This window comes from Nyctibius grandis, chromosome 27, assembly GCF_013368605.1.
Source record: "Nyctibius grandis isolate bNycGra1 chromosome 27, bNycGra1.pri, whole genome shotgun sequence".
Lineage (NCBI taxonomy): Eukaryota > Metazoa > Chordata > Aves > Nyctibiiformes > Nyctibiidae > Nyctibius > Nyctibius grandis.
The window spans coordinates 646,121-658,122 of NC_090684.1; the positions used below are offsets into that span (position 1 = coordinate 646,121).

Sequence of the window (12,002 nt, forward strand, 5' to 3'; positions counted from 1 at the left end):
ACACTGCCCTGGAGCTGGCCACAGTCTCTGCTGAGCCTCTGGTCTCCAGCAGGCAATAGCCCATGGCTGTAAGGATTAGATGCCCCTGGGCACGTGTCACTGCTGGGCTGGCACTTGCTGAGTGCCCCAGTGGTGGTCAGTCACACCAAGCGCTGCTTTTCCAAGGGGGAGAGAGGAGCTGGGAAGGGGCTGGAACAGCTGAGCCTGCTGTAAGGTGGGGGAGAAGGGCCAGGAGGCAGGCGGGGAGTGAGTCAGCCTAAAGGGTGATTAGCTAAAGATTTGGAGAAGGACAAAGAGAAACAGTCTTAAGGCTGGAACGAGTGGTGGTGAACTACTTGCAGTGTAACTAACCCAGAGCGAGAAAAGACTAGCCTTGAGGCAGATAAAAGCTCTGTTGTGTGCACAGCCTTATCTCGGCCCAGCTTCAGCTTCACATTCTTGGAATTGCTGCAGTGCTTGTCTGGATGGGACCATGGCCATGGACTGCAGCACCGTAGGTGCTTGTCCATGTAACCTTTCATCTCTAGGGCTGCGGGCAGGGAGGAAACCCTCCCCACAAGCACCGCTGGCAGCACTGTCCTTGAGCAGCCCTCCAGGAGACCGTCCTGCTGTCCGTGCACCCAGCAGTTAGTGTCTCACAGGAAGGGGTGAGGTGGGTGTTACAGCAAGACAGAGATGATTGGAATAACCTTGTTTGCTGTTTTCCCCGGGGTGAAGTGCTTCGTTAGAGCTGTGTGACTGTTTTAATTTGAAAGCTCTTAGCTTGCCAGTTCCCCGGGCTGTGTACCAGGGTGGGAGCATTGCCTGGGGGTTTGCAAGCAAAACCACCCCTGCTTTCAGGCTGTCACCTGTAGATCTGCCTTCACCAGGAGCTAACAGAAGTGAGACCATGAAAGAACAGACACAAATGGCTTTAAAACAAAGACCAGTGGTGTATTTCTACTAGACTATTTGATACAGGATGCCTGTAGGATGGCCAGTCTCAACAGCAAATACAAATGTATCTTATTTAGACAAAACTTCTCACAAAGGATAGACACATATTTTGTGGTATCACTGTGCAAAATGTAATGCACGGGCAGTCCCACCCCTATCTTCCCAACCCCCTTCTCTGTATTTAAAAATAGGAAGACACGAGCCAGTTTATAAACCACAACCTGCAGGAAGGCCCAGTGATAACCAGGCGCAAAGCAAAGCGAGCTCACCAAAGGGGCTTAGTTTTGCAGGGACTCCATGTTCTGAGCTCTGACTGAGAAAGGCACACACATGCCCCTCCAACCTCCCCTGGAGAGAAATGGGTGGGACTGCCTTTTGATTTTACAGAAAAACAAAGTAACATAGAGCAAGCACTGAGAGAGCAATGAAGAGATGAATTCCAAAAACCCCTTTAAGTATGACAAGAAACTGGCCACAACTGACACAAAATGGAAAGGTTTTTTTCTCTCACTTTGGTGCAAGTTTATTTATTTTGTACACTATCCATCCATACACCTGTGATACAAATTCTATGAACCTGCCACAAAGCATTAAAGCACAACATACCTATTATTATGTAGACATTTGCATTCTTAATCACCATCCAGCCTACATGGGTCAGCAGTGATTCAACACAGGAACCTGTAGTTCTGTAAAAATGCAGATGTCTGATAACCGTACGTACATGAGGGAGGGGAGAGTAAAAATGTTCACTTTTAGGGAACATGGCTCAAATCTTCAGATTAAAAAACAAAAAACCAAACAGACCTATTTCCCTGGAAGAGCTGGCTGTGCAGGGATTTCTGTAAAGGATCTTGTAAACTCATTTTATACAGTAAAATCTGAGCCTGCAGGCTTTTTGCTTTGTGGAGGTCAGTAATAAGGATACGTGGGACTTGCTTTCGCATTTATTGTATCTTGCAGCATAGCGCCTTGAGCTGTTGGCAGATCTGACAAACTGCTGGAGTACCTGGAGTGCTGTATACGGGTGAGGGAATGCTCTGCACCCCCAGCTGTATTTATAGTAGGGCTTTTCCAGCTAGGAAGTTTTCCAACCAGTACAGTGACTGAAAACAACTATACTTCTGAACCATGAACGTGGCTTAATTAAAATGGCCTATCAGTAAATGCAGTCACAACAGGAAGTTTATGCGGCAGGAAACACAAAACACAAAGACAACGCTATTTGTTCCACAGTTCTCTCTGAGGCTAGAAAACCTGTCAACTTTGAAAGCCCTAGAAAAACGCTGCACTGGTTTAGAAACCATCTACTTGGCATAGGACCACATTTGTTTTTTGCACACAAACATTTCATAACTCTCCTTATTTCTGCATTAAGCATTCTGCATTTCTTTGCCGATCTTGTAGCTGAGGATTTTGTTCCAGTCGATCTTGGTGCGGGTGACGGGCAGCTGCCGGCGTAAGGCTTTGAAAGTGGTGTCTGACATAGTCTGGTAGTTTTCACTGATTGCTGTCTGCAATGGCAAGGGGATTCAGTTAAGGCAGTAATAAGATACTCTGAAAAAGCATGACTCGGTGTTAAAGCCACAAAACCCTTTCTACAATGCGAAGGCACGCTATTAACTAAATTAATAATGCAGTCACCAGTGTGTGTGCAAGTGAAAGGGTTTCTATTAAACTCCCCTGTGAATGTAGCAGTGTCTCCTTAGATGGGCCACTGACTTTCTGTGTTGAGCCTCCTTACAACGTAAAAAGCTGTCACACACCTCTCCTCTTCAGTATTTTTAACTGTCACAGAGGAAAACATTTACACTCACCCGCTGCCCTTCCGTGCTTGTTCTGGGCACCATTTGTAACTCTAGGAAACTTGATTATTGATTATGTGTAGCTTTACAACTACATTCTTTAAAAAATACGACTGCCCTTTTCTAAGTAATTCTTACAGTCAACACCAGACTTGGCCAGAAACAGAATTAGAGGTGAATTGTCCATGTTTCCATTAACTGTAAATGGAGACTGATAAGATTCCATCGTATTTAACCACCACTGATCTTACCTGGTACTCATTTTCTGCATTTTCTATTATCTTAATGAATTCCTTAGCTGTCTGGACATCACTCTACAAAGGAGAAAAATAAATATTTTGTATGTTTAAGGGCAACTTACAAAAGCTATGCGATAGATTTCTTATCAAATGACAGGCCGAAGATAGATGATTGACAGATGAAGTGGGTAACATCAGCAGCTTTTGCCTCACATTTGTAGCTGGGTTCCTTTCCCTCACTAAGGATGTCTGGGTGAGGTTCAGGACAGGGGAATCTACTGGCTAGCGCTTGTGCTCCAAACAGAAACAGGACTGCACCCTAGTGAGCAAAAGGGAGGCAGACCTCCATGGAACAGATCAGGGATCCTGTGACTGTTGCTCCCTCTGCTGTACTACAGGACTTATCTTCCCTTAGCACACTGCTCTTACTGTTCCTTTCCCCTGCACGTGGACAGAAAAGCACACTCTGCCCCCTTTAACTGCAACTCGTAAGATAAGTTTTCCAAGAGAGACTGTACTTTCCAATACAGTCTAACTTTAAGCAATTGAGAATCCGAGTTTCCCATGTGACTCTGAACACTCCAATTACACTGATTAGTCACCCTAAAATTATATTACCTTAAAGTCAAGAGAATGTAGTCATAGAAGTGTATGCTTCATGAGATGTTTAAGGAATAAAATAGGTACTTTATTATAAAAAAAGATCTTTTAGCATACTTACTGAAACCTGTACAGAGTCCTGGATATCCTTATGACTAACCAGCTGAACGTTGCCATCTTCGTAATAGTGAACCTGAACAAAGACAAATTGCAGGTTATCATTAACACTCATTTTATAATCCCTAGAGCCCCCAAACGCTACCAGAATGGCACAAAGCATTGCTGTGCCAGTCTTCTCTGCTTACGTGGAGACTAAAAGCAGGATGGACTTTCTAAAAGGGTTCATTCTTTGTCAAGACTGTTCAAGATTATGTTAATGCAGTAAACGCCTAGAGTTGAAATAAGAGCAATTATAAAAGAATTCACGGTATAGGTTTTAGCCCTAAAAAGTGAAGCAGACTTGGAGGCATATAGGGTAATGTTATAGAATAAACCACAGGCCAGACTGTAGATGATGTCTGAAACACTAGTCTTAATTAATTTCTTGAATTGCATAGTTTAATAGCATCTTGACTTGAGAAGGACATTTTGGCTGTATTTCAGCATCTCATTCTGAGTTGAATGCACTACTGTAGGGAGAAGCTGCATTGTGCTTCTCTATTATTGCAAGAAAAAGTAACTCACCTGGATCTTGAGCACTGCAGCCACTTGAGCTGTTGGTGGTGTGATGGTAAACTTCCATTCTGATCTCCAACGACCGTTCCTAAAAACAATCACAGCATGAAAACTCTATTTCCAAAAAGCTCTAACAACAAAAAGAACCAAATGAACAAGAGGAAGTGGTTTCTGCTGTTGTGTTATGGCCCATATTACAGTGCCTTACATGGCATTGAAATAAATTTCTGAAGAACAGCTGAATACAATGCAGCTTCAGTACCGCCTAGCTCCAGTGTAGTGTGCTGAGGAACATGCAAGGGGGTATCTATGTAGCTCTGTTAATGCCCTCCTCTCTGCACAGGTCATTGAGCCACACTGACAGCTTTAGGGAAGTGCCAAGGGGGCTGCAAGGAAAAGAGACTACAGAATGAGAAGCAGAACTTCTCAGGAAGCCCAAGGCTACTTGCCCTTCAGACTGTGTCAGAAGACATAGAGGATGGGTCTGTTTGAGGATCAGTAAAGGAAGAAAATACACTATGTTGAAATAGTCTTACCAGAAGTTTTTGGGCTGGAACTGGTGGCTCTCAATACAGGCAATAATTGTCTGCTGCCCATCTATAGATTTACCATAAACCTGTATTTAGAAAAAGAGTTAAAAAGGCCCAGGAGCTGAGGAAAGCCATTCTTAATTTCTGTTCTTGGCAGCATTGTGGAGGCTTGCTATTGTGGTATCTCACTGGGAACATGTACCACTAATTACATTGTCCAACACCTCCACTTGCACGTGTATGCAAATAATGGCTCGTTTTTATTAACTGCAGGTGTTAAGGTGCTTGGCAGTCGTGACTATGAAAAATAAGGTCTAATACATCTTTACCACCGTGTGCATGCCAAGATATTTGTACCCTCTTTGGAACTCGCTATTCCAAAGTTAGCAAAAAGGCTAGTGAGGATGGGGAATTCAAACAGCACTGCCTGGCACAAAGTCCCCTCAAGGGACTGACTGACATGGAGCAATGAACTTTCAGTGAAACAAGTGGATACTCAACAGTACAGAAGCCATTGGGGTAATGGTCTTTCACATAAGCTCTCAATGCGCTGTCACAGGCATCTCTCCATTGTTTTAAAGCTGATTCCGTGTCCTCAGGCTGGGGGTCACTTGCTTCTTTCCTTAAATGATCAAACTTAAAAGAAAGTTTGTTTCTTGGGTCTAAAAATCTGCCATTGCCCAGATCACCATGTTCTGTGATTAAGACCTGTAAAAGAAGTTGAAATTAAGATATACTCATAACCAATACAATGTTTTTAGGGTAACTGGGAATGGATTAAAAATGCAGAAAATGAAAAAAAAATACTATTAAGAATCTACTACCAATTGTCAGTAGGAACTGTAAGCAGGTAGCAACATAAGTTGTAAGTGAGCTCTAAATAAACAGTAATCATTCATACTCTCAGTAGAATTTCAGTGACTTCAGCATGGAGCTTTACTTAAGGAACAATTAATTAGAGTTACTAGGTAGTATCAGACAATCCTTTAAGAGAACATTTCACCTATGCTCCTTCTGTAAGGACAAAAGTTTGGTAATATAATGGTGTGTGGGGGAAGGAGGAGAGGTGGTAACTTGCGAGTAGAACGAAACTAGTGAAGATCTTGATGAAACAACATATTTATTGTTTTTGCACAGTGTAGTAATGCAAACCTCAAGTGTAAAAAGTTTTCTCTTACCTGATCATCATACCCTTCTATCTTCACCGGAGTGAACTGATCCATGTTATACTGTGCAAATGCACTGTTAAGAATTAAAAGAACATGGACTTTAGCTGTACATGTACATTTATTTTGACTGAAGAATAAGTACATGGTGTGATTTATATTACAGAAAATTTCAATTTAATTTGGAAAATAACATACACAAGCACTCTTAAAGGATTTTTCAATACCTTTTATTGACAATAGCTATAAAAACCCAGGTCTAAAGCCAGGTTTATTCAGTGATGACTAGGAAAGTACAGAGTTCAAAAGTAGAACATCAGGCAGCCTGGGGGAATATGAGCAAGCCAGGGCAAACCAGGAACACCCCAGCTACAATTTAGACAGCAGCAAGGTACACAAATGAGTAGACTAATAGTGACAACAATTTTCTCATATAAGACCTGCTGACTGACATGTCACCTTGCTTGAAGTAAAATCTTAGCATCAAAAAGCTTGTATGCATAATCTTTAAGCACGTTCTGAGGAGCCTATGCAAGTAAATAAGATATACTGAAAGTTTTTTGAGGGCAGTTCTTCTAAATTTTGGCTAAGGATTACTCAGTATTTCAGGCTCTGCTTGCTTTATAACTCATGCTTCAACAAGATCAGATATTCCTGCTGCTGCAGAGTTAACCTTTTTGGCAGAGTGCCTTCCAGTCAGCTTTACAGGGCCTCTACAGCACAAATTCCAATTTAGGGCTTTTAAAAAGAATCATCCACACCTTTCATTGTGTGTTTTGTTGGGGGGGATAAGGAATTACCGACGATTGCTCTCAATACAACAAATGGCTGGCTTTGTCGCAGAATGATGGGTGTAAGAAAACATATGCATCTCTGATGGTAATTTGACTTGTGTGTGAAATATTAGTACTTACTGTGCTGCTCCTTCCCTGAGAAGATTGTCATTGTTAAGCAATAACCGGACATCTGGAGAAGAGAGAGTTCAGGGAGGTTATTGGATTTTTTGATCAAATGTTTCTCTTTATGCATTTCAATTTCAAGTATACAACTGCAAACATTAAATGATTAAATCATTCCGTTAAGCATATGTAGTCACAGAATGATAGCATGCTTTTCCCTCACCTCTTCTTAACCTTAAAAGCAGTATATTGTGGCACAGCCTTAGACTCTTATAAGAGATGAAATGTGAAGCAAACAGCACCGATCGTTCTTCTTTATTTACTTACCATTGAATACTTCATTAAATTCTCCAGGGGGTGCATGTGTGATGAATTTTGCAGCTATACGCACCTACAATGAAGCAGAAAAGTAATTAAACTGAAGACAAAAGACAACCAAGCAGAAGAATTCCAAGTGTACTCAGGAAGAAGTGCAAACTTCACATGGGCACCTGTAAAAATGTGAACTGTTCAACCTGTGTAGTACTAACCTAGTTAAAGAATATGAATCCTGGCTGGCCACTCTCCTGGTGACATTCCTAAACCACGCTTTTTCCTGATCCTTGCTAGTAATTGGAGACTTAAATGACAAGATATATAAAGAATAAGAAACCACTGCTCTGGAAGTGCCACTGTGACTAGATGGTAACCCACAGCACGATCACATAGCTAAGGAGTGTCTGACATATTGCAGGAAACTGGTTCCCTGTGATGCAACTTGTCTGTTGCTGACGACTGGCTGAAGGAGAAGCCACTGCTTCACAGCAAACAGCCTGTCAAAGAGGAGAGGTGGATCCCTCTAGAAATGAAGCAGTAAATCAATTACAACTGCCACAGGACTGCTTCCAGAGTCAATTATGCCTCAGGGACTTCGAAAAGCCACTGACGTGCTCAGAGTGCAGAAGGGGTATGGAGATAAAAAGTAAAAAAGCTGGGAACTGACAGGAATGGGGGAGGTGATGGAAGGGGCCAGAATGAACCTGGCAAGTCAGACAGAGCCTCCAAATGAAACCATCCACATTCAGCAGGTGATTTTTTTTTTCTTTCTTTTTCCCTTGATCCTTTAACACAGCCCTGGTGACTTCTAACCCCGAGCAGCAGACACACCACCTGTGCCATTCTGTGGCACGTTACTCCTCTCATCTTGAAGCAGTGTTTTATTGGGAACTGTACTGTAGTCCAGACATGAGGTGTCACAGCAGTGGAAGAGCTAAAGCGTGTGGAACTGTGAGTGATACAATAAATAACTGAAAAGGCCAACGGTAAGGAAAATACCCGAATGTCTGCGAACTTTGAAGCTGGAAAAGAAAAACCCATTCTCTTCTGAAAAGTAATAAAACTGCACTGTGTTCTGAAATCCAATATACATCTTGCATTGTTAGACTTTAGGTGGTCTAGATACTGATTCTGTTAAAACTAGTAAGTTTATGGTTTGCATAATCACATCTTTTACGGTTTTTAGAGGACCAAAGGGAATAGCATCATCTTGGAAGACCTGAAACAGGAAATGTCACAAAATTAAACCTCTCCCTTAGAATAATAAAAATGTCACATTTCTTCCAATAAGCCTTTCTTGCTTAACTAGACATTTATTGAAGATGACTGCAGAACAGTGCTCATTACAACTCTGATTACTTTTTCTACTTCTCATTTTGAGCAGTAAAACAAAGGACTCTGTATATATCCACCTACTTCAGCTGAATTATTGCCAGAGCTGGAAATAACTTGCTTTTCTCAACAGCCTTCCTTGTTTTAATTAGAAATTGTTATTTGTATTGTTTGTCACATAATGATTTAAAGCAAGCTGTGAAAGGAAATAAACACCCTTCCAAACAAAGGCTATACTGCCTTATTCCAACAGTATCAAGTGACAACTCTGCCTTAACTGGATTGAGCTACAGACAAAAATAGATCATCTTCCAAATTAGCATCTATTTAAACAAAATATGTACATTCTTTATGCCTTAAATAATTATGCAATATAAATGAAAAACTAAAAAGCCTGTAACTTGTGTAATTGATACAATACAGAATGTCTAACCATTTGCTCCTAATTGTCTACTTTTTAGATAAGGTTGGTACGTACACAACAATCCTAAAAACGTAGTTGTCTGAAAATTTTCACTGTTTAAAGAACTGTACTTAGGGCACATTGCTGCCATGATCTTGTTAGATTTCACTATCAGAAACCTGGATGGTGATGAAGATAATCTAGCAGTAACTAAGAGGGACACTGCTGCTTTACATCCTCTGTGGACTTTGCTGAGAGCCAGCCCTAAATGGCTGCAAGACTTCTGAAATGACACCACGTGCTGCTCTCAGAAAGAGCAAGTGTAAGCACCAGTGCAGGCGTATCGCTGTGCTGAAGCACTCACAGATATGTACCACTTCATGCCGTGATGCCTCTCAGTGGGAGGATTGCACTAGAAGACATCCTGCAAATTAACTCCCCAGATGAACAGATTCCCTTTTACAAGGTGCTTCAACATATGGAAAAATAAGGCCCCTAAAAAGCCATATAATTTACTATCTTACAAATTTATGCAACAATGTTGTGGCTGCAGAATTGTACTGTGTGTGGAACCCTCATAAAAGGGACCACTGTTTTAATAGCTTGACTTTTAGATCAACAGAGTCTCATAAACAGATCCTTGTGGAAAAAAACCATATATTACAGGAGAGATTTTTAAAGTCTTCCACAAATTCTTCCACTTGGAAGGATGAACATAATTAAATCAACACAGAAAGGACTCTGCATTTCAATCAAATGTTATCACAAAACCAGCCATAAACAAAGCAAATGCTGCAAGTGGGAAGTGTTCACTTTCCAAAGTATCCCTAGCCCCACCTCTCTTGTGGAGCAATAAAACACAAATCATTTAAGTCAAACTATTGAAATCAGGAGTGGTGTGCAGGAAACAGGCCGCAGAGCAGTTAATTCTAAACGCCAAGCGTTTGAATCGCTGCTGGTTTGTAGAGTTGTTCTGTTTCAAAGCGGTGTCTGTGCAGTGGCAGGATGTTCGTTTGCAGAAGCACAAAAATAAGACTTTCTGCGAACTGACCTACTTCCTGGCCACCACTGCCATTTCAGGTAGCTCTGCGAGTCGCCAGCAAAGGAACTTCCTGCTTCTGAAATGGGGAAAGTGTCTGCGAGGGAAGGAAGCTGCTCAGCCGCCAGTTTACACAGGCAAAATGGCAGCAGAATGAACGTAAGTAGACAAGAGGGTACATCATTGCAGTAGACCTTAAACTAAAACGAATCCCTTGGCTTACCTAAAATATGCCTGTAGTGAGTAAAGAAGTGAGGCTGGGGGGGTGGTGGAATGAATTAGTTTTGTTGCTTTATTGATATTTTTGTTTCTTTGCTTTATTTTTGAAGCACTGGCAAACGCAGAAAGGAAATACGTGAAGAAGCTCCAGACCTATCTGAATGGTTATAAAATGGATACTACAGTAAACTTCTGCTGCACGTTTCTTTTTCAGATCCTTGCTTAAGATTATCCTTTTCTACCCGTGCTAGGCATGGAGCTACTTTAAATTGAATCTAGGTTGCCTGAGCTGGGACATGAAGTAGAACGTAGGCTCCGATTTCAAGCAAAATCCCATCTGCTCCGCCAAATAAAGGACTTGGCACACATAGTTCTGAGGAGCCTCTTCTTAAAGGGTAAGTCTTCCCCACAAGTGCTTTGAAAGAACTGCAGATTTCAGGCAAATAAAGTGGGAGGAGGAAAAAAATGCCTAGTGACCCCAGGTTCTTGCAACACTAACTCTCATTCCCAGACCAAACAGCCAGCCTAGATGTAAGCCTACGAACAGGGACCCCAGTTCTACTTCCAGCTCGTTAAGGACTTGCTAGATTACCAAGGGCAATTTACTTCACCTCCTTCACTCTCAAACCTGTACCACTATAACCTCCAACATGATAAAGCTTCAGTTTTGTTTTAATTTTCACATCAAATGCAATGATGACCTCTATTTTAGCAGTTCAAGTGAAATTCAGACATTGAGTAAAATATTTTCTACACCACTGGATAGATTTCAGTAATGTGCTAAAGAATGTGAATTCTGTTCTGGAATACTTATTTCAAGCAATGCTCATGTCATCTAAAATACTGAAGGACAAATTGCACCTTTAAAGATCTGCTTGTTTCATGACGACTGTCACTGTAATGAAGCTGAAATTGGTAGTTTAAGGGAAAAATGAAAGCAGGCTCCAGATTCATAGGATCCCTGAAGATCTATGAGCCTTAATGCTCCACTCCAGAATGTTAAGAAACAAAGCAAAAAAGATAAGCATAATACTTTTATGATGTAAGGAAGGGTAACGGTGGATGTTTTTAACTACCATTTGTAGGTAACTAGTGTTACCTGCCAGAAAAGATGATCTCTTCATTTGTTAAATGAAACTCAGCGCTGCTTGTAAGGCTGTAATTTCCCCACATTCCTACGCAAGAGGAACAATCTGTTCATTTCTCCCTTTCCTAAAATAAATATTGCTGTTTGCTTCTGCTTGGTCCCTCCCACCCAGTGTAATTTGTAGGATCTACATCAAAGTTACTGTCAGCAGCTGGGGCAAGCACAAAAGGTGACGCCAGGCTCTGGAGGTGCCTTGGGACCGAGGAGGTTGCACAGCACCTTCTGAAGACGCCGCTAACTTTGCTGTCCTGGGAAGCGAAAGCGGAAGAGCAGAAAATATATTTTCATGCACAAAGACGCGCCGAGGCACCTCAGCTGCACGCAGGCACTAAGGAAATCGAAAGGCAAAGCGCTGCGCTGGTCAGCAAGCGCTGATCCGCGGCCGGCCTCCCACCCGGGCACCGCCGGCCCGGCCGGTCTCGGGGCCCGCCCTCCCCGAGGCAGCGGCAGGCCGGGCCGCCGGCACCGGGTGAGCCTCCCCGCCGCCCCGCGCCCGCTGGCCTCCCGCGGCGGCAGCGGTGCCGGCCGGCCGCGGAGGGGCGGCCCCGTCCCTACCTTCTCCTCATCCGACACCCGCTCCTCGAAGTCGGCCATGTTGGCAGCTCCGGGCCCGGCCCCGCGCAGAGCACGCCGGGAGCGGCGGGCGGGGCGCCGCCGCCGGGCTGGGCCGGAAGCGCCGCCAGCGCCATGTTGGCTG

General features: G+C 42.9%; 1 protein-coding gene across 1 annotated transcript; it reads right to left on the bottom strand.

Moving 5' to 3' along the window:
* Nucleotides 1-1,428: 1,428 nt before the first annotated feature.
* On the bottom strand, nt 1,429-11,931 carry CAPZA1 (capping actin protein of muscle Z-line subunit alpha 1). The gene is made up of 10 exons (XM_068419548.1): nt 11,861-11,931; nt 7,178-7,241; nt 6,866-6,917; nt 5,964-6,027; nt 5,287-5,493; nt 4,792-4,871; nt 4,265-4,343; nt 3,702-3,773; nt 2,993-3,055; nt 1,429-2,450 (listed from the first exon to the last, which is right to left on the bottom strand). Exons 1-10 carry the CDS (start codon nt 11,897-11,899, stop codon nt 2,310-2,312), a joined length of 861 nt encoding a protein of 286 aa, XP_068275649.1. The 5' UTR covers nt 11,900-11,931; the 3' UTR covers nt 1,429-2,309.
* Between the last annotated feature and the right edge of the window lie 71 nt (nt 11,932-12,002).